The 26,005-nt window shown below is 41.1% G+C and overlaps 1 protein-coding gene and 1 pseudogene across 2 annotated transcripts in view; both read left to right on the plus strand.

Annotated features, from left to right (window-relative positions):
• The window catches only part of LRGUK (leucine rich repeats and guanylate kinase domain containing), a 59,131-nt gene that overhangs the window by 16,191 nt on the left and 16,935 nt on the right, over positions 1-26,005 (plus strand). For both annotated transcript variants that reach the window (XM_074168645.1, XM_074168646.1), the window contains exons 10-17: positions 1,396-1,502; positions 5,746-5,865; positions 9,890-9,986; positions 11,145-11,258; positions 15,250-15,451; positions 16,885-16,998; positions 21,105-21,259; positions 24,042-24,130. In XM_074168645.1, the coding sequence (XP_074024746.1) occupies positions 1,396-1,502; positions 5,746-5,865; positions 9,890-9,986; positions 11,145-11,258; positions 15,250-15,451; positions 16,885-16,998; positions 21,105-21,259; positions 24,042-24,130 (998 nt within the window). The remainder of the gene's footprint in view (positions 1-1,395; positions 1,503-5,745; positions 5,866-9,889; positions 9,987-11,144; positions 11,259-15,249; positions 15,452-16,884; positions 16,999-21,104; positions 21,260-24,041; positions 24,131-26,005) is intronic.
• Positions 7,863-7,930, plus strand: LOC141462711 (U5 spliceosomal RNA; annotated as a pseudogene).

Consider the following 26,005-nt stretch of genomic DNA (forward strand, 5'->3'; position numbering starts at 1 on the left):
GCTGCGTGTAGTATTTGGGCTCAAGCCATGCTAGAACTGTTAGGATTAATAGCTGCCAACTAGGGTTGGATTTCAGGGAATTATCCTTTAAAAATGATCCTGAAATGAAAAAATTCATCACTCCTATCTTTAGCTGCGTAAATATTAGGGTTCTTCTTTAATGCCAGGGTCTCTCTATCATGAACACAGAGAAGGGACTTGTAATTTCAGGGACAGGGTGTAATTTACCCCACCTTCCCAAGACCTTGATCTTACTCTTGGTCTTATGTGGCAATCTGTTTTCCTTCCAATAAAATTTTGAATATATTAAAGAAATTTTTCCTTCTCTGTGGGCTGTAAAAGTAAGCCTGGATGACTAGTTTAGACCAACACTTCACTTTTGAATGATTAAAATAATTTCAGCAAATCCTCACCTCAGTTTGTTTTAGGAAATCTACTCTGGCCTCATAAACTCTCTCGTCAAACTGAATTTGGGGGCAGCAGGTCTAGTGTTCAAGGAACACACAAAATGGATATACAGATATCTTATAGTTTAGGTCAGAATGTAATTTTGAAGTGAAACTCCCAGTTGCCCAACTTGCCACGCTTGGTTCTCATTGCCAATAGAACAGTCTTGGCAACGTATGACCTAGACTTCTTTTGGACTACCCTTAACCAGATGATGTGCACCAGAATGCACCCAATTGTGCTTCCAGCCACTAACTGAGACCAAAAACCAAATGAAAGCAAGAGTGAAATGAGCTCCCTTCCCCAACTCCTCCCAAAATAATGTGGATATTGGGTCCTGAGTCCTAAATGTTTTACTTAAAGTAAAACCACTCCTGTTCCACCAAAAATAATACCAAAAAATGTACAACCCATTAGTGGTCAGTACCCTCAATAGAGCTTTCAACAGAATGGATGGAGGGAACCCTTGGAATTTGAGTGCTCTTTCTCCCAGGAAAGACAGAAATGCATCGTCAGGAGAAAATTGCAGTTTGCTTACTTTGTTAATGCCCGTTCTGTTCCTTTTCTGGCTAATAAATGAATGGCTTCAGTCTCTGAGGATTTTAGTTTGGCATCTTCCACCAGCACTGAGAGGATGCAAATTAATGGATAATTAAAACCTAAGCAAAATTACTTTGCATCTTATGTGGCATCCTGTTTTCTTTCCAGTAAAAGGTTGAATATATTAAAGGTAGCTACATCTGGCTGCCTTCCACCCATCTATCAAATTGTGCTTAAATCCCCTGAAAAGATTTATGTAGTGGGGTCCTCACAGGCAACCCGAATACAAAGAGTGACCCTCATAAATACGAAGCCGTCATTATTCACGGTGATCTGCGCAGCGTCGTTGCAGCTGGAAACAATTACATCACTGCTCTTCTTCCTTTTGCCCCCAAACCGTGGCAACAGGTTGCTGCTGTGAATAAATGCGATCCTCCTCCAGAAGTCCTGGCTGCTGAAGATCATAGAACTCACGTTATGTACAACGTGCTGCAGCCCCAGAGAATCCTTGACAGGTGAGTTTTACCTCCAGTGGAGTTTTACCTCCACTTCGCCTCAGCTCCTGAGGGTGGCACTCAAGTAAAGCAGAATAGGTTGTCGTATTTAGAGGGACATTTTTTCTGTCCCTCTCCCACCTCTAAATTAACCTAACGAAGAAGAGACGTTCCATAGTATTCTGGGAGCAGTCTGGAAATTAGGCAAATCTTATTTGGTTGAAATTGATTATGAAATGAAGTTAGTCATTCACCTCTAAAGTCTGAGACAGATTGTCCGCAGCTCCGTTTCTTTTAAACAATCTGTTGAAACAGATGGCCATTTGCACCATAAATGAAAGATGCGAAATTTCTATCAATACCCGAAGGCAATTTAAAAATCTCTAGAGGCAGAAGACAGCTGTAAAACATACCTTCTTCTTATTCTACTTACTCCTCCTCTTCGCACTATTGGCATCCCATTGTGAAGAAAATGGCTTTATTTTGTGGCTTTGGGGCATGTTTTATATTCATAAGGTGAACTTTTCAAGTTTGCACATAGGGAAGTCCAGCTCTTACTGCCTTTGGGAGGAGATGACGCTGACTGCCACGTAAAACACAGAAGGGAGAGACAAATCTATGTTCTTTTCCCAATGTCGCCATTGCCAGGTGACTTCTCTCAGTCTCATTTCTCATCTAGAAAATGGAAATAGCCGTACTTTGCTGCTCTGCAGATGTGTTATGATATTTGCTTGATGAACTCTTGGAAAATGCATTGCCGTACTCTGATGGAAGATACTGTGAAATATACTTTTATTATAATATCGGCTTTATTATTATATTGGCTACAGTGGGCACTGAGATCAACGTTTGTGCCCCACACCCTGTTTTAGCACCATTTTGGACATCCTAATTCATACTGAGTAACTTGACTTAAGATCCATGATTTAGTAACTCAAAAATTTATATTTTTATAATATCTTTATTGCGAGTGTTGTGTTTTCTGGGTTTGTGGATGAAAGACAAGAACCGTCCCCCATGGTGATGATAGCTCTGCGAATTCTTAACAGCTTATTAAAAAAAAACCAAACCCTGAAGATTTATTTACTGTTTTTCAGGGTTGGAGATTTCTTAAAAAGAAAAGCACAATAGTTTTACCTAAAGGCATGGATTTCTTCCAATGGAGGCACAGGCTCTATTTAAATATTTGTTTCTTGGATGGTGTGTGTGTCTTCATTGCTGGAAAGAAACAATTCTGTCTTCTGTCAGAGGTATTGCATACACAAACATATAAAAACACACAGATCAGCATTTATGGTACTCACCAAAATTGTTAATGATACTTTGAATGTTTGCCCATGCTCAGCTGGAAAGCACACAACACAGTCATTAATGAAATCTTCCTAATGAAGCTGCGTTGCGGTCTTCTACAGTATAAAATGCTTATTGGAACTAAATGGGTATAGTTCGTTTGCGTCTATATTTTTAGATGAGATTATAATTATTTCTGGTTTAGTAATATCTCTATTAAAAATAAAACCCGAAAAGAAAGCAAAAAGTTACATTGTTGCATACTCTGGAGTCAGAAAACATTAAGTTTCTTATGCCATTTCCTCTCTCTATGTGCCTAAAGATTCTATCTTTAATTACATGGTAACACACCACTGAACAATTATTATGTGTATTTTTGCTCTACTATAAATGCATGTGACATGTAAAAAGGTAGCTCGATCGTAGTTATAACTGCTACATGGGAAGCAGAAATTGAATAACAGAGGGCTCTTCAGTCTATTGGGCAAGTACACGATGAGACTTGGTATCTGGCCACTGAGGATAAATTCATTCAGAGAAGAAATAGAGCATGATTATTTTTAACAATGAAGGTAATTAACCATTGGAACAGTTTACCAAGGGTACCAAGAATTCTCCACAACTGGAACGTTTTTAATTAAAATATGCTCTAACGGAACCTCAGGTATCAGGCTTGAAACAGGGACTAAATCGGAGAAATCCTGTTGCCTGTGTGATGAGGGGAGTCTGAGCAGACGATCACAGGAGTCCCTTCTGGCCTTGAAATCTATTAATCTTGCACAGCGGTGTATTCCCGTACTCGCCAAAGAAATTTGAAAGATGCCCATTAAATGAGCCAAGAAGTAGGAAACCCAAAACTTTTAGTCTTACTTTTGAGAACCAGTAAGTGGTGACGTAATGAGAGATAGTTTTAGGGAAATGTTCTCTGTGTACTTCTGGTAAAATAATAAATCCGAGGAATTTATTTGAAATAATAAATCCGAGCAGCGGGAATTTATTTAAGGGTATTTGAATTCCAAGTATAATCATGTCAAGTAAAGATATATTGTATCATTGCTGGATGTAGCACTTCCTTGTAGAAGAAAAGATGACAGAGGAATTCTACAATTTCCAAGCATGTAACAGGGTCTGTGCATGGAGAAGGACTATATTAAAACTACGTTGAAGGTAAGGGTTTTGTCTTCACAGACCTGCCTCGACATCATTATTCATGAAGGGCATGGCCTTGAGCAAGAAGACGACCCTTTCTGCATATGTCATGATAAATTTTGAATCTCTACTCACTAAAGGTGTTTCCTGGAATTCCCACCTTTGAAATGGTTTATTTATAATAATGCACTTGTAGTTTCCGCAACTGTCACTGGGATCACGTTGACTTAAACTGATCTTTTCCTTACCACAAGTGTTAGAAAAAGGGAAAGACAATCTGAAGAGCTCAAATAATCAAGAGAGGAGGAAGATATTTCTTGAATTGAACAGAATGTCACAACCTAACAAATTCAGATAAGGGTTTTAAAAATGTATTTTTACCTTCTCCAGTATTTTAAATGTATTGTGTTAATAAGCTTCTTGTGCTCACGTTGTCTAATGTTTTGTAAATGTCACCAGTTGGCAAAGTAAAAAAATCCTTAAATCTCCCAACAGTCTTGCTTTAAAATCATCCAGTGGATGGAACACTGAACCAGGGTCTGGGTTCATTTTGCAGTTTAGTAGCAGCATATACATACAGATTCGAGCTGGTCTCTTAATTTATTAGGTGTATCTGTTATTTCTTCTGTGAGGATAGTACTCCATAGGAGAATTAGGAGACTGAATTGCATTATTATCTTAGCAATTCTGAAGCATCAAGCCCCATTATATACATATATTCTGGTACAAAATAGAACTGATTTGCTGAACCTAAAATAGGAGTAAAGCCATTACTTTGACATCTTTTTCCTCCATGCTTGTGTTGGATGGTTATCATTACTTTTTATACAGTTAATTACTTGTAAGAGAAAAAGTAAAATAAATATACTGTGTTTTCAGGAATTTGTGTTCACCTATTTTAAATGACATTAAATGGAAGCTTAACACATATTTGTGGTTTTCTTCCACTTTAAAATTTAAATTTAATTAAAATTATATATTAGTTTAAACTATTTATTAGTTAAAAATAAGAGGGTTCGAAATTATTTCAACTATTTCTGACATATTATCAAGTGGCGTAATCTGAAGATCTAGCTGAGATTTAAAAATGAGGCTCCGAAGTTGTATTCCATTTTTAGCTGTCTAAATAAATTGCTGGACACTCGAAGGTGCAGAAATGCCATTCATTCTAGGATATACAGCTGGAGGTGGAAATCTGAGGATCTAACCATCTGCTCAGCATGGAGAAAAATGGAGGGCTTTGTATTTTTCCAGCACTTTGGCTTCTTTTATTGTAGCATTATTTGTGTTCAGCGGAGTTTTAAGGATCGTAGTGTTTTTTATCATATTGAATTGAAGAGTCCTTTACAAATTTTCGCCTTCATCTGGCAAGGCCATGGAGGTCAGCAAGATTATACGCAGGAGTGCGTAAAGGTTTGTAGGACTGAGTCCAGGTTCATGCTAAGCTTATTATCCTGATCATTAAAATATTACCATCTCTGCCATAGACTTGGAAAACTCTTAAACAAATCCCAGCAACACCGTAACTGCAGAGGGAGCTTTAGAAAAGGCTATAAATCGGAAAAGATTATAGTAGACATAACATTATTCCTTTTGCAAAAGAGCCCCAGGGGTCTTTAATGCGGTATTTTTGTGCTATTTTTATGTTTAGAGCATCTCAAACTGAGCACACGCTTCTCCTGATTTTTGTGAACGCTGTGAATAGCGTGATAGACGGATGGGATTAGTTGAAGTGATGTTAAAGTCTCTGCAGAAGCTTTATACAAAGTGGCTGAAGACTTCGTTTGTAGGTAGTGTCACTGCTCCTTGTTTTCCTTTCTTGCAGCACTTTACCTAGTCTGGATACTCCCTACCCCATGCTGGTATTAGTTGGTCCTCTGGCCTGTGGTAAGAGAGAGCTTACTCATAAGATCTGCAGACAGTTCAACAATTTCTTCAGATACGGGTAAGTTTGCTCCCTAAGTTTAAAAAAAACCATCAAGTGATCAAGGCTAGAATTGCTGCTGGTTTTTTTTTCTTTTTTTTTTTTTTTTTAAAGAAGTTAAAAGTTAAAGACAACCTATAAATGTTCATTGCCATGCATTTTATCTCTTCCCAGGGCTTGATTGCCTGAAGTCATCAAACACGTTGTTAAAAAAAAAAAAAAAAGCTATTTAAATTATCATGTTCTTTTCAAAGGTGAACAGCAAACAAAAATGTGTCATTTAGTGCTCCTTTTATTGATCTGTTCTATCTACGCTCACTAATGCCCCTCAACCTAAGCATCTGTTCAGATAGGTATGCATTTCTCTTAATTTTTGTGATGTACTTGCATATAAACACATTAGGATGCGTGTGCAGGCTGCATCCAGAAGCTGGGAAAGGAAGCGAGTGCAATTGCTGGCCCCGTTTATTATCCTGTGAGTAGCATTATCAAAGCAAATGGCACCTTTCAGCCTTCACCACCTGCTGGGAAGACTAATTCTCCCAATCTGAAGGGCCTGAATTACACTCCTCACTGCCTTGGGCTCCCTCTGTATTTAGTGGAGAGAAAATTTCCAAGGGACATTCAGCCTTTGTGAATCACTACCCTGAGGTATCTACCTATTTTCAATGCACAGTAGGCAGGAAGCCTGGCTGAGTTAGATCACCACTATCTGTTACCTAAAATTAGGTAAAATTAGAATCATAGAATGGTTTAGGTCGGAAGGGACCTTAAAGATCATCTCATTCCAACCCCCCTGCCATGGGCAGGGACACCTCCCACCAGACCAGGTTGCTCAAAGCCTGGCCTTGAACACCGCCAGGGATGGGGCAGCCACAGCTTCTCTGGGCAACCTGGGCCAGGGTCTCACCACCCTCACAGCAAAGAATTTCTTTCTAAGATCTAATCTAAATCTCCTGTCTTTCAATTTAAAAGTATTGCCCCTTGTCCTATTACTACATTCCCTGACAAAGAATCTCTCCCCATCTCTCCTGTAGGCCGCTTTCAGGTACTGGAAGGCCGTTATAAGGTTCCTCTTGTCCACCCATTCCATTCTTCAAAGTAGAATCATAGAATTGTCCAGGTTGGAAGGGACCTTTAAGATCATCGAGTCCAACCATCAACCCAACACTGCCAAAACCCACCACTAACCCATGTCCCTCAGCACCATGTCTGACCGGCTTTTAAATACCTCCAGGGATGGTGACTCCACCACTTCCCTGGGCAGCCTCTTCCAAAGCTTAATACTCCTTTCGGTGAAGAATTTTTTCCCAATATCCATCCTAAACCTCCCCTGGTGCAACTTGAGGCCATTTCCTCTTGTCCCATTGCCTGTTCCTTGGGAGAAGAGACCGACCCCCCCCGGCTACACCCTCCTGTCAGGGAGTTGTAGAGAGCGAGAAGGTCTCCCCTCAGCCTCCTTTTCTCCAGGCTGAACACCCCCAGTTCCCTTAGCCGCTCATCACAGGACTTGTGCTCCACACCCCTCACCAGCTTCCTTGCCTCCTAATGTAACCTATTTTTTATCTCTTCAGAATATAAAAAAAAAAGACTGCAAAGCAGGGCATGGACCAATTTTTGTACCACTTAAACCAGACCTAAAGTACCTAACTTTCATAGTTCCCGTAGCACATGCTGTTCAGCACTGGTCTGTATTCCTCTCATATTGTCTCTCCTCTGATTTCTCAATTTTTTTTATTACATTAATTTATCCATTCATTTTTAACCAGATTTTGGCCATAGTTTCCCATGTACAGTGTTTGCCACAGTAGGACCTGGGTCTATTTTATGATTCCTCAGAGTTTTTAGTATCACAGGACCATGCTCTGCGTGTCGATGGGATGTCTTGTAGTCGCCACCTTCTCTAATGTAACACACCGCGGGGAAAAAGCCTATATGTATTTCTGTCTGCTCCAAACCCAGATTATAGCCACTTGCTGGATTAAATCATTAAACTGGGAAGCTGAAAGGACATACTCTGGTTTCTCTTCAGATCGTATAAATCTTTCGCCTTTTACTAAAGTTTTGCTTGGAGAGGAACAATATATTTGACAGGCTGAGGGAGCTGGTGTTGTTCAGCCTGGAGAAGAGGAGGCTCCGGGGAGACCTAATAGTGGCCTTCCAGTACCTGAGGGGGGCTACAGGAAGGCTTGGGAGGGTCTGTTTACAAAGGCCTGCGGTGACAGGACGAGGGGCAATGGTTTTAAGTTGGAGAAGGGGAGATTTAGATTGGATATTAGGAAAAAGTTCTTTACTATGAGGGTGGTGGAACAGGTTGCCCAGGGAGGTGGTTGAGGCCCCTTCCCTTGAGATATTCAAGGTGAAGCTCGACGAGGCCCTGGGCAACCTGGTCTAGTTGGGGGTGTCCCTGCTGACTGCGGGGAGGTCGGACTAGATGACCTTTGGAGGTCCCTTCCGGCCTGGACCAATCTATGAATCTATGAATTTTCAGAAAATATCTGTGAAGGTTACGTGACTGGAAAAATGACTTTTTGCCTTGCTTTAAAGCAACTACTATGGTTTGAAAGACTAGATTGGAAATTGCAAACTAATTGAACACCCATTGAAATTTTCCAAGCACTCTGTGTTTTTTTTAAGAGCATTGTTTTTATACTGTGTATTTTATTTCCTAAAAGTTTTATGCATGAGGGAGGAAAAAAAAGGGAGAGAGACAGAATCTTAACAGAGCAGAAAATTGCAACCATAAAGCAAAGTTGTATTTTAATTATTCAGTGGAGATTTAAGCAATTTTATGGCTTACACTTTTAAATTTCAAACATTCCACTCATTAAAAATGTATTTCATGCAAGATACCCTGGCAGTTTGAATGTAAACATGGCCTTGCAATTAAAAAGGGTTGTAATGTTTAAAAGTGTTTCAAAAAAAATGAAGTGAAATTGGACCCTCAAACCATCTGGCTAGTGCTCAGGATTGACCTTTAAAGCTGGATGCGTTCATAATATCTTAAAGAAAATCAGACCTTTGAAGTGAAATTTTACGGAGCCCACGTGTAGCACCCTCTTCTCATTTGCCACAGCCTGTTGGTAAAAATTAAAGTGGCACCCTGTAATCCCATGGTAGTTAAGATCTGTCAAGCTCTGCCTTATAGACTAAATTTCTTAATGGTTTATAATTCAGCTACCTTGAATAAACGAACAGAAATGGCCTGGTAGGTGGCATACCACTAGGTGGTATAATTTTTGCCGTATTTTGCAGGACAATCCAGCAGAAGTCAAGGAGTTAAAATATTGTCACTGTGAATCAGTGCCAAAGCTCCACATCACGCTTTTGTTATCCTACAATGGAAAAATTAAAACGAAAACCAAAGCAGAAACAAGTAGCAAAATATAATTTCCTAAGATAGAACATGACCCATTGCATACTTTGAATTAAAATTGCTGAGTGCATTGACTTAGCTGGGTTTTTGGGGGGTTTTTTTGTGTTTCATCCCGGTTGTAGGCTCACGTGTCTGAGGTTTATCCGATTGTCCTTAGGTGGTGGCAGGCAATTACTTTTCCTGCCTTGTATCCCACTTATCTTCCCAGTTTCAGGATTGTTTCTTCCCTTGCTATTAAGGGTCTATTTAAAGATTGGTCTTTATATCTCTTTCTTAACCTCAGAGTTCAGCCTAGCTCCTAGTCGCCTTTTCCGTATTTAGGATTTTACTTTATATCATCCACAAGCTGACAGAACTGGGAAAAAATGGTTTCATCATTTCTCTGTTACAGGGCGCTGTGACAGCTTCAGTCCAGGCTATCCTGGGTTGGGGGGGATTTATAGCCAAAACGTAATGTTGCATTTAAACTTTTTTTTTCTGTATTTATGGGTTAATCTTTCAAATATGTGGCATTAGTGATATGATTTGCACCTCTTTATATTTCTCATATTTCTTCTCTTCTTAAAAATCAAATGATTTGTAGTATTCTCCCTTTCCCTCCCTCCCATTCCATAGCTGCTTCTGTGATTGAAAACAGGTTATTTCTTTATTATACCATATATCTTCCAGTCCCTGTCACACTACCCGGGCAGCTTACTTTGGTGAAGAAAACAGACTTGATTACTATTTCGTTTCTCAAGAAGCATTTGACAAAATGGTGACCACTGTAAGTACCTGACTACTATCCTAGTAGGCCTATTTCCTACTCCCAGAGTAAACTCAACTTTTCTGTCCAGGTCTGATATTATGTTTTTTTTAACATTAAGTTTGTGTCTGCGCGTGCTTGTTCACTCATGGTTATGTGGCTTAAGTTCACACACAGAAAGCACAAATTCATCGTATATTTACACTGTCTTTTCTTCTCTATGCATATATAGAAACCACTAAGTGGGCATAATGGTCAGTAAGAATCTTTAAACAGTAGAATAATGTAGAAATAAACTTATTTCCATATGCAAATATCTACTGTGTGTCTAGGAAAGAAAAACTCTTGAAATAGCTGCCATCTTTTTATTCTTCTTTTTTTTTTTTTTTCTTTTTTTTTTCAAAATCTTCCAGCAATCCTGCAAGGAATGCAGCCTTTTAAAGTTTAGCAAATTCACCCTGAAGGCATTGTGTTTCTCTCTGAAGGCAGTGTGCCTCCAGCTACTGTTTCTGATGCCTTTTGCTCCCTGCAATAAAACTTTGGCTTGAAAAGCCACAACAGAGCTCATTATTTGTACATACACAAATGGGGGAGCCAACGCAGTCTTAAGCAACTGATCTGGTCTTTAATGATAACTCTCAGTAATCAAGTAGTTTAATTTTAAAATAATATAATCTGCTTACATCTCTCTAGACATACTACTGGGAACCAAAGTTTCTGTTGTCAGGTTTTAACTTTGAAATTTCTTGGCCAATTATGCATTCTCCTTGCAGATTTGTTTCCGTCCTCTTTTTTCTTTGGCATCTTCTATTTTATATGGCACGGCCATATGGTTTGATGCAATGTCAGAAGAAGGATGCCCCTTGCTTTAGATCTTGCTTTCTTTACAGTGTGAATGAATAACCCATGAAAGCTGTAACCTGTCAGCAGCTTGTTTTCAAGACGCTGGTGTTTTATTATCCATGAGCGATGTACGAGCCCCTACCCCGCAGGACTGACTGGCTCCTCTTCCCTGCAAATTTTGTGCTCCCATCGGCCTCATTATCACTGATGATTTAGGCAGGGAGAAACTTTGTGGGGAGAGAAAGCAAGGAAATCCGGAGTGATTATGATCCTCTAAGGAAGTTATTGCCCTTAAAATATTTCCTTTGTCATTATACTTGGTGTTTTGAATTTCAGGGCAAGTTTATAGCAACCTACAAATACAGTGGCTATCACTACGGACTTGGGAGAGACACCATAGAATCAATTGCCAGAGAGGGTCTTGCAACCTGTGTTCACTTAGAAATAGAGGTAAGGATTAATTAATTCCTTATAGCCTAACCATTTTTGAACGAGTCCTTCTGTGAGGACTGTCCTGCTGTCGTCTTAAAACTTCCTAGCCTGTTTTTCTAACCTTCAGCAGCCTCATCTCCCCACCACATCACCAGTTCTTTCCATTAGAGTATCCTCAGCTTTCCACCCATCTGCAACTTGTAGTGAGACTAGTGTAGAGCTTCCCACCTACTGATCACCCCTAAAAGAATGCCGTGCTTCTCCTTTGCTGGTGAGGCAACGGAGGATGTGTGCGGGCCCGCGGCAATATTTTGGGCAGAACTATTAAAAGATGCAATCTCTTTGAGGGATTGCTTTGCCCTCTCTGAGATTTGTCAGGTGCACACGCACAGATGGCAGAATCTCAGAAGTCTTGCTGCGTTAAGAAACTAGGTCACAAACAAAGTGTCAAAGCCTCACTATTGGGATCCCAAAAGAATAACTTTTTAGCTAATTTTCTAATTGTGTACTTCTCATTATCTTAGATGAAGATTTACTGCCTAGGGGTTGAGGTGACAAAAAGGGAAGGTGTGCTACATTTCTTTCCAAATTCTTTCTACAAAATAAGCGCCGTCTATATGAGCTTCCAAAATGAGAGACTCTACAGAGTGCCCAGTACGTGATACAGGGTGTTGCTGGGATTCACTGTGTTTGTAGGCTCAGCTCTATCTCTGGAGGATTACTACAAGTTAACAGACACTATTGCATTCCATGATAGATTGGGAAAAAAATAGTAGATACAAAAAAGAAATACCACAAAAAAGACATCGAGGTGCTGGAGCGGGTCCAGAGAAGAGCAACAAGGCTGGTGAGGGGTCTGGAGAACAAGTCTTATGAGGAGAGGCTGAGGGAACTAGGGTTATTCAGCCTGGAGAAAAGGAGGCTGAGGGGAGACCTTCTCGCTCTCTACAACTCCCTGAAAGGAGGGTGTAGCCGGGGGGGTCGGTCTCTTCTCCCAAGTCACGGGCAACAGGACAAGAGGAAATGGCCTCAAGTTGCGCCAGGGGAGGTTCAGGCTGGATATTAGGAACAATTTTTTCACTGAAAGAGTTATCAGACATTGGAAAGGGCTGCCCAGGGAGGTGGTTGAGGCACCATCCCTGGAAGTGTTCAAAAGACAGGTTGACGTGGTGCCGGGAGACATGGTTTAGTGATGGTGTTGCATTTTGTTGTTTTGTGGGTGTTTACTTTTGTCAGTTAGGTTGATGGTTGGCCAAGATGATCTTGAAGGTCCCTTCCAACCTAGAAGATTCTGTGATTCTGTGAAATGTGGGAGATTGCAGTGCTAACAGGATCCTAAGTTGTGCATCCAGAGTTGGGGGCATGACTAGGGAGACTTAAGCAAAACTTATACTAAATTTAATTAATTTTAGGATGATTATCTTGTTTGTGAAACTGATGATCGAAAAACAAGTTTTTACTTAAGAACGTTAGAGTTTATAAGGAGCTGCAGTCCCCTTTGGCCCAAATAAATCTGTATGTATTTACTGGCTTGCATATGAGCGTACAAATAACAGAATAGCAGCATGTCAGTGCTAAAAAATTAGTAGCTCCTTGTTCAAATGGCCCACAATTTAATGCTGCAATCTTGCTCTTAAGTGCCTGTTACTTGGCTGATATTAAACAGCAAATTAATAACTTAATCTCTGTGTAGTTCCATTTCCTCTTTTTCCTCGCTCTTGTGAGAATGGGAATCACCCTCAGCCTCCACTGATTGCAGCAGGCAGTGAGTGCATTTGTTGTCTTGCCCGACAGACCCTAAATTTACAAGGGAAGTAAAATAGGAGAAGATTAAATATGATGGAATGGGGTGCCTTTTAAAGCTGTCAATTCTTCACAAAGCAGATGGGTTATCAAATAATTTAGGAGAAGGAACTTAATGGAACGTCATGTTTATTCATGAGGAGGTTAACCCAGCGACACAGGCAGTGACCATAACTTTTACTGGGTAATACTGAAGCGACTGTCATGGACAGATAGTGAAGAAACTCCTTTGTCACTGAAGTTTCAAGATCACCTAGTAATTATGCATAGTCTTGTATCACTGTGGACTTTGCCAGCAGATGAGAAACAATAACGGTGAGTTATGTATCTGAATAGAAGTTATCGAAGTCCATTATCTTCTGCGAGGCTCATAACAAAAGTGATTTAGCACTATTAAAAGAAATTTTAATTATGGTCTGTGGGCTGAGACTAAAAATTTAGAGCTGTTCATTCCCTTTAATCTGGAGTATATCTTTCACTGATAAAGGAGACTGACACAAATTGTAAAAGTTAAATCTTGCTGAGTCTACACTTCCAGTTAGTGCAGCTGCTGTGATTTTGGCACACAGTTTGTAGGGCTTTCCCTTTGCTTCTGTAGCCACCAATACCTGCAAAGCAACTGAAGGAGCTGCACGTGGCTAATGCTTCCAGAAACATAAGCACAGCCTGTCTCCTACCAAAGACCACCCTCTGTTGCACTTCTTACTGGTTATTCAGTCTGGGCACTCAAAGGAAGTAGGATATAATACTAGATAACATCTCTTTTAGAACCCCATACAGTTAACTGATAAAATTGAGATGCTTTAGTTACGTTAAATGAATGAGCACGCAGCATGGGCAACAAACAAGAGGAGCTGGAAACCACCATGCTGCTAGAAAGCTTACAGCCTGGTTGCCATTACTGAAACCTGGTGGGATGAATCTCTGGTGACAGACCCCTGCAGTGCTGCTTCAATCTGGGGCTTCAGCACAGGAGAGACGTGGACCTGTTTTAGCGGGTCCAGAGGAGGTCACGGAGATGTTCCAAGGTCTGGAGCCCCTCTGCTGTGAAGACAGGCTGAGAGAGTTGGGGGGGTTCAGCCTGGAGAAGAGAAGGCTCCGGGGAGACCTTAGAGCCCCTTCCAGTCCCTAAAGGAGCTCCAGGAAAGCTGGGGAGGGACTTGTGATCAGGGATGGGAGCCATAGGATGAGGGAGAATTGTTTGACACTGAAAGAGGGGAGATTTAGATGAGATCTCAGGAAGAAATTATTTTCTGTGAGGGTGGTGAGGCACTGGCCCAGGTTTCCTTTCCCAGCCTTCCAATATCTGAAGGGAGCCTACAGGAGAGCCGGAGAGGGACTCTTTGTCAGGAAATGTAGTGATAGGATGAGGGGTAATGGTTTTAAATTGGAAGAGGGGAGATTTAGATTAGACATTAGGAGGAAATTCTTTCCTGTGAGGGTGGTGAAGCACTGGAACCGGTTGCCCAGAGAAGCTGTGGCTGCCCCATCCCTGGAGGGGTTCAAGGTGAGGTTGGACGGAGCTTTGAGCAACCTGGTCTAGTGGGAGGTGTCCCTGCCCATGGCAGGGTTGTTGGAAATCGATGATCTTTAAGGTCCCTTCCAACCCAAACCATTTTATGATTCTATGCGAATTCAGGAAGCTCAAATTTTACATTACAAGCTGCTCCAGCAAAATAAATTTGTCTGTATCTTGATGAAGTTCCATGCTTTCACTTAGAAAAATATACCAGCTGAGGAGAAAAGTGTCAGTTTGTTCAAAGTGGAAATCTGAGGGCCAAGGCGGTGATGCAGGTAAGTTGTGCTGTGGGTCCGTACGATAGTGTGGGTCAGTGATACACACATTTAGAACAACTGTGTCCTGATGTAACAGAAAGGATGGAAAAGAAGGAAAAACCAGTAACTGGTGGGTATGAGAAGTACGCTGCTTCAAATCACTGTGGAATTTGACTAAAGGGATTCTTTCAAACGTGTGTTTAGAATAAAGTTATACTATTCTTATGCTTTCCACATGTTGCTTTAGGGTACTTCACCTTGATATTGCCTTCGCTGATAGATCTTGACACCTGTAGATTGGAGACAAGTTTCCAGTGCTGCTTTCACATTAATTTGGGATAAATATAGAGTTGTCCTAAACTCAGCTACACGTTCAACAGGCACTCCATGTCAGGAACAAAACATTGTATTTCTCTGCTTAATTTTAAAGGGTGCACGTAGCTTGAAAAATACCTACTTTAAACCCAGATACATCCTGTTAGTACCAAAGAACAAGGAAAAATATGAGGGACATCTGCGGAGGAAAGGATTATTCAGCAGGCCCGAGATTGAAGAGGCAGTCTCCAGAGTGGACATGTACATCAAACTAAGTGAGGATTTTCCGGGTTACTTCGATGCAGTAGTCAACACAGGTAAATTAATCTCTTCCGTACTATAAATCTGACTTTTAATGTCACACCAATAGATGGACTCAAACTGCTACGCAAACAGAGCCACTGGCAAATGTTAAACTAGAGATGACAAACGGTTTGATGTTCAGCATGACAGTTTAAACTATCCCTTAATTAATTTTCCCAGTTAATTCTTGTCCCAGGAATCCAAAAGCTCTGGAGATCTCTCAGGGCTGAATGACTCTGCTGTGTCCAAGTTGTGCTTTAAGCCCGTCCAGAAAGCGAACCAACTATTGAAGCCCACTCCTTAACTATTGTCTCTTAGGAGAATATTAAACTGATCTGTGCTAATTGTCTGTTGGTTTCTGGACAGAGTTCAGAGATGCTTTTGATCTTAAAGACCTAATTATCTCTGGCATTATCTCAAGCATTGAAATGACAGCTGGTGTGATGCCTGACAACGTCTCACTGTAAAGAAGAGGCTGCTGCAAAGCTGTTCCTTGCAGAACTCTTCTACTTAGTAACATGCTCGAGTCCCCCAGCCTGAAACCAGGAACATGAGAGTGGTAGATATTTTCATTGAAACAAATGTTTGCTTCTTGATTTTTAGGAATTGAGGATAGCAGGTGGTAGAGAAGAATCCTTTTCTAGTTCTGTGTCTGCCTTTTTGTGGAGGTGATTTTTGTGGTTCACCACAGTGATGGTGAAATATATAATTGTGGTATGAAATACTGCATTTCTAGTTATTGTCAAGGGCATATGGAGCTTAAAATTTAAATAGAATCATAAAATGGTTTGAGTTGGAAGGAACCTTAAAAATCATCTGATTCAAACCCCAACCATGGGCAGGGACACCTCCCACCAGACCAGGTTGCTCAAAGCCCCATCCAGCCTGGCCTTGAACCCCTCCAGGGATGGGGCAGCCACAGCTTCTCTGGGCAACCGGTTCCAGTGTCTCACCACCCTTACAGGAAAGAATTTCTTTCTAATATCTAATCTAAATCTCCCCTCCTTCCATTTAAAACCATTACCCCTCATCCTATCACTACATTCCCTGATCAAGAGTCCCTCCCCATCTCTCCTGTAGGCCCCCTTCAGGTACTGGAAGGCTGCTATAAGGTCTCCCTGGAGCCTTCTCTTCTCCAGGCTGAACACGCCCAACTCTCTCAGTCTGTAAATATAGCATTAAAGAAATAAAACACAGTAAACCAAATTGCAGAAGGAGAATATTTAGGTGAGGGCAGAAACTGAGATGAATTTCAGATTATTTTATTGAAGATGCTGTTTATGAAGATGAAGATGTTTCTCCCAAAGAGATGATCTGGATGACTTAAAGGTGCATTTCTGTGTCAAACTTCTGTGATTTGTAGCTTTGTACTGATGAAAGCTTGTGGGGTTTTTTTCCTTATGTATCCTTTCTCTTCACCATGAAATTCATGTATCACTTTCTGCAGATGAATTGGATGAGGCATTCACGGAGCTGAGTTTCCTCGTGAAGGCGTACCTGGGCTTGGAGGCACCTGCAGTTTTTGGTAGCATTCAGGTCTGGAGCGGCAAATCAGGAGCAGGTACTGTGCCTGGGCACACACTACTACTGGTTTTATCAGTACAATATTCCTACTTATTTGTTACAAGAACTGAAATCTGTGAATGGTGCAACCTGTGAGACTGCTTGTCTCTGAGAAGTCAGCGTGATTCTCTGTAATAGGTCTCCTGGGATTCCTCTCTGGGATCTGCATCTTTAATGGAGACGTTTCCAGGTTCTTTACATCACTGTGTGCCCTGAGGCAATAATATGCAGAAAGTGAGTTGCCTGACTCTTCTAAGGATGCTTTTGGGCTGAGGATCTCCCATTCATTCCAGATGAATCACAAGCAAGATACGTGTCCATGGCTGGTGGCTTTTGCCTATCAAACTGTTGAGCAACAAGAACACGGCAAGGCACTGAGACCTTACTTTACTGTCTTCTGCAGAACAGCCAGAAGCATGAAGAGGTATATGAAAACCTCTTCAGTGTTCTGGAAGGACAGTAATATGAGTGAAGGCTACTTATAAATTCACTCCAAGGACTTTTGGGGCTACCCACTGTGGGGTAAACCTAGGTGATCAATAGTATGTTTAACAGAAGCTTTTTGGCCCTTGAATGACTAAGGCTGGAGCTTCATGATCACTTCCAGCTAATCCAGCTGCTACAAAAAGTAGTAATAGAACGGTTTGGGTTGGAAGGGACCTTCAAAGATCATCCAGTTCCAACCCCCCTGCCCTGGGCAGGGACACCTCCCACCAGACCAGGTTGCTCAAAGCCCTGTTCAGCCTGGTCTTGAACCCCTCCAGGGATGGGGCAGCCACAGCTTCTCTGGGCAACCTGTGACAGGGTCTCGCCACCCTCACAGGAAAGAATTTCTTCCTGAGATCTCATCTAAATCTCCTCTCTTTCAGTGTAAAACCCTTCCCCCTCCTCCTATGGCTCCCCTCCCTGATCAAGAGTCCCTCCCCAGCTTTCCTGGAGCCCCTTTAGGGAAACGGCTCTAAGGTCTCCCTGGAGCCTTTTCTTCTCCAGGCTGAACACCACTAACTCTCTCAGCCTGTCTTCAATCATGCCCAGCTTACCTCTCCTGCCGATGCATTTCTAGTTGGCTCGTTGCTCTCATTCTCCTGATTGTGCAACCATTTGTACTCTGGATCAGGGAACGGTTCCATTAAAAAACTAACCTAGGAAAAAGAACAACTCTAACTTTCAGACAGATCGATTCCTTGGTCAAACTCATCAGGCAGCTCTCAGATTGACTCAAGGAGGGAAGAGTAGGGGAGAAGAGCTTTGTGGCTGCCTGTGGAGGAAGAAAGAACTGCTCTTGTCAGAGGCAGCATAACTAAGATTAGCTTAACATATTGTGACAACTCAGCTGTAGCCCTTGAATTTATTCCAGACAGGGCAGGTTACCAGCTGGGATAAAAGCAGAATATGACCTCTAAAATAGTGAAGAAAAAGAGATAAGAAACAGGCATTACAGTGGTTAAGATACTGCACAACATGGACTAACAAGAAGCTCATTGATGTGAACTCTTTCCTCTAACTCCAAGAGTTATGTTGGTTTATGGCTGTCTTCGTTAGATGCATTGCGAGAGGAGGGTTAATGAGTTTCCCAGGTAACACAGAGCCAATATTCGTGACCTTATGTGTAGCTCAGACGGCTGCAAATAAAAGTAGCTGAAGGGAGGGCAAATATGTCTGAAAATGTTAATGAAGGATAGTGTAAAATTCATCAGTTCATCATTTCAAGTAATTTTGTATCCTGAAAGAATTAATAAATACTGATTTCCCAGCGGACAAGAAAAAAGCTTCTATACATATTGTGGCGTCTCAGTGCTACAGCAGTGGGAACCTTTCCTTATTTAATCTTAAACTATGTAGGTTTTATTTTCATTTCCAGAGCTTCCAAGGTTGTTTGAAGTGAGAAAGAAGACTTCTTTGCCTTATTTACTAAAATATTATTTCTTATTTGTCTTAAAAACACTGGAGACATTTTGTCCTGAGAGGTAACGAAACCCACCGAACCCTAACTAGATTATCAGGAAAGAAGAAAAAGAGGGAGGATTAAAGATAAAAGATTTTTATATATTGAAGATATATATGTATGTATCTGGAGTTTCTTTAAAGGACTTTGTATTCCTCAGCAGTTCTGAGTTCTTTCGGTGAGTGACTTGTCACTAGTTACAGAAACTTCATTAATAGGACTAGATTTTGGCAATTCTGCTGTCCATAAAGTAACTTTTAAATTTACTATGCACCATTAAATTCATTTAGAGCTTCATTTATAGGTGTTTAAATAAATTTAACTATCCTATTTCTAGACATCATCTCTTCTTATGGACTCTGTGAAATAATTTATTTTAAAAAACTTGCCCCAAGGTTGTCTTTAATACGGACATTTTTAGTAAGATGGTAGCAGGGGGAAGATTGGTTGTGTGAGATTATGATAGGTTGTTAATTCTTTTTTTAATGAACTGCTGTGCAAGATCTTTTGCTCGTGTATAGAGTAAAAATACTGGGAGAAAATAGATAAGCTCTTCCTTTAAAAACTTTTTATAGCAGAAGTATAATACGTTTCAGTGCTGATAACGCTTTGTACTCGCATTAGCAGCTTTCATCCACGGAACTTGGTACTTTACAACTATTAATTATATCTCACAGCGGTCCTGCAGAGTATGTGTTACTGTTTGTATTTTACAAATGAGGAAAAGGACATTTATATCAAAGACTGATGGTTTGTGATGGTGGGCACCAGGAAACCCACTGAAGTTTAGGCTCTGGGGTCGAACTGAGTAGTTTACTGTGCATGAACCAGAACCCACCCATCTGAAATCTCCTCTGTTCTTAACACCAGATCTTCTGGCAGCTACAAACCAGCAGTGTATAATGGCTATGCTGAGAGTCCTCTGATGACTGTTGAAACTTTTTTAGAAAGGCATATGCTAAGGAAAACAACCGTCCTTAGTATATGAACATAGATTCCTAGAATCGTAGAGTTGCCTAGGTTGGAAGGGACCTTTCAGATCTTTGAGTCCAACCCTCTCGGCTTAACACTGACAAAACCCATCAGTAAACCACGTCCCTCAGCGCTATGTCTACCTGTCTTTTAAATACCTCCAGGGATGGCATTTAAACATGGTATAGAATCATAGAATGGTTCAGATTGGAAGGGACCTTAAAGATCATCGAGTTCCATCCCACCTGCCATGGGCAGCTATAACATGCATATGGATGGGATGTCTCTTTGTCTCTCGTCCACTGCCTTTAGATGTGACTCTTGTGCTTTGATATGACACACAATGGAATTAAGCCTTTTTTTTTGATTGGATTTCTGAAAAGACTGTCATGTACCAATGTTTATAAGAATTTTTCTGTGGCTTAATTTCATATTTAGATACCATTGGCTAGACAGGATAATTCCCAGTGTAAAGATTTTTTCAAATTTGAAAAAAATCACAGAATCACAGACTGGGGCAGGGGTTGGAAGGGACCTTCGGAGATCATCTAGTCCAATCCCCTGCCAGGGTAGGTTCACCCAGAGCAGGTCGGGCAGGAATGCATCCAGGTGGATTTGGAACGTCTCCAGAGAAGGAGGTGTTTGGGGAAAAAGTGAGTTAGTTGTGTCTTTGGCTTTTTGGCGCTCAGTCATGTTTGGTTCTTTGCAATACAGCAGTGATGCAAGTCTTTGGGTTTATGTTCACAGAAATTCAGGTAAGTAAGCAAAGAAAAGGTGCCCCCCTCCAACTCCTTGTCACATTCAAGAGCTCTGAGAAGGTTAAAACTGTAATTAGCTTCAAAGTCATAACAGTGGTGCATCTCAGAGCGTCCATAACAAAATGAGCTCATTTACACACGGTTAAGCACCTTTTCCTAGTCCATTAATGCAAAGGGCATTTTTTTTAGACTTTTCATAGGTTTCATTTGCCAGACTTTTCAGAGGGGATAAATTTGTTATATCTGTGAAGCACTTGGAAGGTTTAAAAGCTTTTTGGGAGCTGCGTAGTTTATATCCTTTCTATTGTCTTTTGCGAATCCAGAATTGTGCCAAAATCCAGCTGATGACGGTTGCAAATAACTAGTTTCTTTCTGCCTGCAAAGTTGTGTTTAGAATATTTTTGTTGAGAATTATCTTTTCCATACCAGGTTCAAGAATACCGCTCTTACAAGAGCAAAGGCTGTCACCCGGTGGAGTAATTCCTGGAACTTGGTCTTCATCTGTCAATGAGTTCTTGGACTCTTCGGCCAAAAACAGGCCAGAGGGCATCTCAGGCAAACTAGCTGCCCAACTGAGCGCTCTGGTAAGGAGCATTTACTCTTACTTTACACAAAAAAGTTAAGTTGTATGCAAAAAATACACGTTACTCAGACCTTTCTTTCTCCAGAGAAAATTGACAGCTGTTCTCTGGCCATCTTTTCTTCTTTCATTTCAACAATATTTACCAGTTCCCCAAAGTCAAAGGCAGATTGATGAGAATGAGGCAGGTAAACTCAGAGGAGAGGACAAGCTGTCGTTTCTGCTCAATTTTACCCCAGAATAAATCTGTTGATCGCAACTGATTTCGTCCAATTTTGTACTGGTGTAAGGGAACTGAATATCATCTGTCAGTTCTACAAGAAGACACGAAACTCTCCTGTTGGGAGGAAATAGTTAGGTGCAGTTAAGAGGACAATGAAGATTACTTATGAACGCCATCCTGTGGCAGTGGAAAAACTCGTTCAGCCGAGCCTTTCGGAGTTTATACTAGTGATAACTGCCAGAGATCAAATTTAAGCACATTTTTCACCGGCTTTTACTTTTTCAGTCAACAGATTCAACAATGTGCTTGGATTTCAAATAACCTTTTGCAACTTCAGCTTCATCTCTCTCTCTCTTTTTTTTTTTTACTTTTCCTTAATAGTTCTTTCCCTAAAGGCATTCATTCTCCTTGCAGGCAGCTGGGGGAGTTGGGGCTGGGAAGCAGATGTGTCTAATGCTCTTTTTATACGACAATGACAGGAGAAAGAGAAAAAGAAAAATGAAAGCTTTAAACTTTGTTCCATTCCGGGGTGATGATGTCATTATGATGAATGATGGCTTGGCAGTCGTGACTTGCTGTACAGTTTTGCCACTATCTCTGTATTTATAACTACCTCCTATGTTTAGAATTAGTGCTGTAGATGGAGAAAAGTAACAGACCCCTCTGCCCCCTCCTTTCCCAGGCTTTAAAAAAGGCTCTTTTAGGTGTGGAGAGAGGTATGACTGTAAAATGGCTGACATAAATAGGGAACCTCCCTTCCGAAATGAAATACCTCTTTTCAAGCCACGTGGAATTAAAAAAAATGTCACAAGTGTGGTTTATTTTCATGTTCCTGTCACCCAAAGGTTTGTTAGTTTAATGTGAGGGAGAAACCAGAATATTTCTTCCCTTGGTGGCACTCTGCCTTCACTCCCACCACCCCAGCAATTAATTTTTCTCCCTTTTTTAATTTCATCTTATTTTTTATTCTTATTTGGAAAGTTTACATTTTGTCAAGTCAGGGAGAAGTGGTTCATGATGAAGGGGGGGGGGCTATCATTTACCTTACGTTTAACTTACTTAGTGGCCACAAGGCTCTCTTTCTTATTAGTCTCCTTGTTCAGCGCTGGTAATACTTTTCCGTTATTTACTACACTAAGTTCCCAATATATTTTTACACGCAGAGGAAGCTTTATGGCATCAGCTGAAGTGTCAGCATAGTAAAACATTCAAGGTGAAACACAGGTGCCTCTTAGACCATATTTAATGAGGAGAATATAAATATGTCTGTGGCCTTAAACTCAAATTTTGTCTAAACTGTTGTATGTGAGAAAACAAAAGATTTTTGTGCTTTTGACACACGAATAATGTGCTGTCACTGCAGTAACCACATTCCGGTCCCATTAGGTAGAACTGGAAAGTAAAAAATATGAAGAAATTAATGTGAATTATCCACAAGCGAAATAAGAAGCAGGATCTCCTGCTCGGGGAAAGGCAGTAGATCCGATTCCCTGCAGCCTTATCCCTCGTGAGCATGCCAAGCCTGCGCTAATTTTGTGTGGCTGTAATTAACTCTACAAGGTACGAACAGAAAGGTATCTGTATCTGTAATCCACACAGAAAAAAGAGTGAGAATTATATCTTTACTAGAAGAAAGCAAAACAAAAGACAAGCTCAGTGAGCATCTAAGCAGAGCCTGGCTTAGTGTAAATAGGGAAGGAAAATGAAGGAATTCACAATAGTCATAACGTGAGCATTCAGCAGATGAACTATATTCTCTTTCACTGCTCGTGCCATGACAGAACACCTCCGTTCCAGATGTGTGATTTAGCTATTAAATTGATAACTCTCAATGGCTATCAGTTGATAGCAATTCAGGATTTAATAACTGTGCTCTGTGATTTACATTTCACTTTTTTTTACGCCCGCTGTAGCGCTGCGTTTGTCTGAGTTGAGAAATTACATTGTCCTACAGCACGTGTTAATTAATGCGCCCTCAAAATTCGGGACCACATTTTCCAGTCTGCTGAGATTGTAATGTGTTCATTGTGTAAAGTCAGTTTAACTAACTGAAATTTGCAAAAAGTTAATTCCTTCTTTGAAGGGGGAAATATTGGTTGATACGGAGCTGGTGAGGCAGGTTTTCTGCATTGATGAAGCAAGGAGACAGTGTGTTTAAGATACATCAGAGGCAAATTCTTCTGTACTCAGCTCCTTGCCGGTGAAAAGGAGCTGAAGACAACAACAGAGCTAGAATTATCCCCGGGAGGTTGGGAGGCATCAAAAGTGGGTTTCTGCAGATATTCCTTCCTGGCACATTTTGACTACTATGAAGAAATGGAGCTTCACTGGTGATGATCTTTGTTTTTCAAAGCCAACGAGATTTCAGAGGAAAATTTGGTTTGTGTAGATCAGTGAATCATATTTAGCACCTTGTTAGTTATAATACAGCTTTGCTATTTTCCCAGAACATATAAATGCATACACTCTAGAGTCTTAGCAAAAGAGAAGAATCTCACAGCCAATTAAGTTACCGTATATACTTTTAAGTTGCTGTATAAAGTCGGTCGTATTTCTTTATCAGGAAGAAGCTTCTCTCCAAAGGCGTTATTCTGCAGCACGACAGGCTTTGTCGGGGAAGGCACCCAGTGCGTACGTCCAGCTCTTTCAAAGGTAACATAGAGCAGTTTTCAGCCAAGTCCTTTGCAATCAAGTGAAAAATGCCTTTTTAAGCTTTCTTCTCCACTGCTCTTAAGGATGAATGATTAGAAACTGTCAGGGATTGCAAATCTCACAGACAACTCTCCTTCCTATCACTTTTAAATCTAGCTCGACAAATATATCACACTCCACCTGTCTTTTGACTTGGGAGTGCAGCAGTCCCGAAATGCGTACCGAAAATGTATGAGGCAGAGCCATCCTCAATAACTTGTCTAAAACTATGAAATTATTGTATGCTGCTTCTCGGAGAGAGCAGAAAAGGATCATTTTTCTGGCAGCTCACGGTCTCCGGCATGTTTTTTACCGCTACTAGCAATTAGTGTTGGAAAGTCACAGCCGTGCTCAGCACAAGATTGTTTGCTGCAGTGCATCTTCTGTGGAGCTCTCTTGTTTAAAGCAGAATTTCTGAAAGCTGACTCAATTTCCTAATTTTTTTAATTAAATTGTTGGGGTTTTTTTAGAAAATGGATCCTGTCTCGACTCTCTCTCTTCCTTTGTCCTCATAGTCACGGCCCTGCAAAAATGGTGTTAAAAGTCTATAAATCTCCATGTGCTTCCTTTGATTGATCTTTGGTGGCGCTCCTGCCTTCCCCTGGTATAAATTGTCCTAATCTCAATTCTTCTTTGCTTGCTTTTCCTACCTGCCATGAAAAGGCTCTTAGTGTTGACATTTAAAGTATCACATAGGCCTCTAAATCAGCCATCAGCAGAACAAAGAGAAAAGTTCACACCTTTCAAACGAGCCCTCGTTTCACGGCTGTACAAGTGCAGTCACCAATCCTACCTACCAAATGTGTTGATGAAAATCATTCCGATGACAAAGTCTGGAGAAAGAAAGAAAAAAGAAAGAAGGAAAAAAAAAAAAAACCTTAGTCAATTAAACTGTCTCTAGAAATCCAATGGCAGAAGCTTTCAGGAAGAGACGCATAATTATGATGAATTTTCCAAACCTTTACTTAGAGAAAAGGTTTTTTAGGTAGCGGATTCACTCATTTTAAATTATGTTGAAATGAGAAGAAAAATGGAAATCGGTGTTTTCTTTTGCTGGACGTTTCGGGTTTGATTTAGTATTGCAGTGTGAACTGTTAACTGAGGCTGCTTTAGTTTGTTGCTCTTTTCTGCCTTTATTCCACAATATTCATTCGCTGGAAGCTGATTTTGAAGATAAGTATCGGACTTGCTTTGGTGGAGCTGTCAGGCAGGTGAGAGAAAATCCCGTCACCCCCAATCAGCATTTGCAACTACCAGGCCTCGAGGGATAGATGCGCTCAGCAGAATCGGAGGCAAGTGTAGACAACACCCCATTCCACGCAAGAGGTTAAGTCAAGAGGTGCCATAAATATGAATGCTATAAAATGGTTGAAATTCTGGGAGAGGATCTGTATCCTCTTGTCAGGTTCTGCACCTGGGGAGGAGTAACCCCATGCACCAGGACAGGTTGGGGGCTGACCTGCTGGAGAGTCCTGGTGGACATCAGGATGCCTATGAGCCAGCAATGTGCACTTGTGGCCAAGAAGGCCAATGACATCCTGGGGTGCATCAGGAAAAGTGTGATCAGCAGGTCAAGGGAGGTCATCCTCCCCCTCTGCTCTGCCCTGGGGGGGCCCCATCTGGAGCACTGAGTGCAGTTCTGGGCTCCCCAGTTCAAGAAGGACAGGGAACTGCTGGAGAGGGTACAGCAGAGGACTACAAAGATGATGAGGGGCCTGGAGCATCTCTCTGATGAGGAAAGACTGAGGGACTTGGGTCTTTTTAGTCTGGAGAAGAGAAGACTGAGGGGGGATCTGATCAACGCCTATAAATACTTCAAGGGTGGGTGTCAGGAGG

Source organism: Numenius arquata, chromosome 2 (assembly GCF_964106895.1).
Source record: "Numenius arquata chromosome 2, bNumArq3.hap1.1, whole genome shotgun sequence".
Lineage (NCBI taxonomy): Eukaryota > Metazoa > Chordata > Aves > Charadriiformes > Scolopacidae > Numenius > Numenius arquata.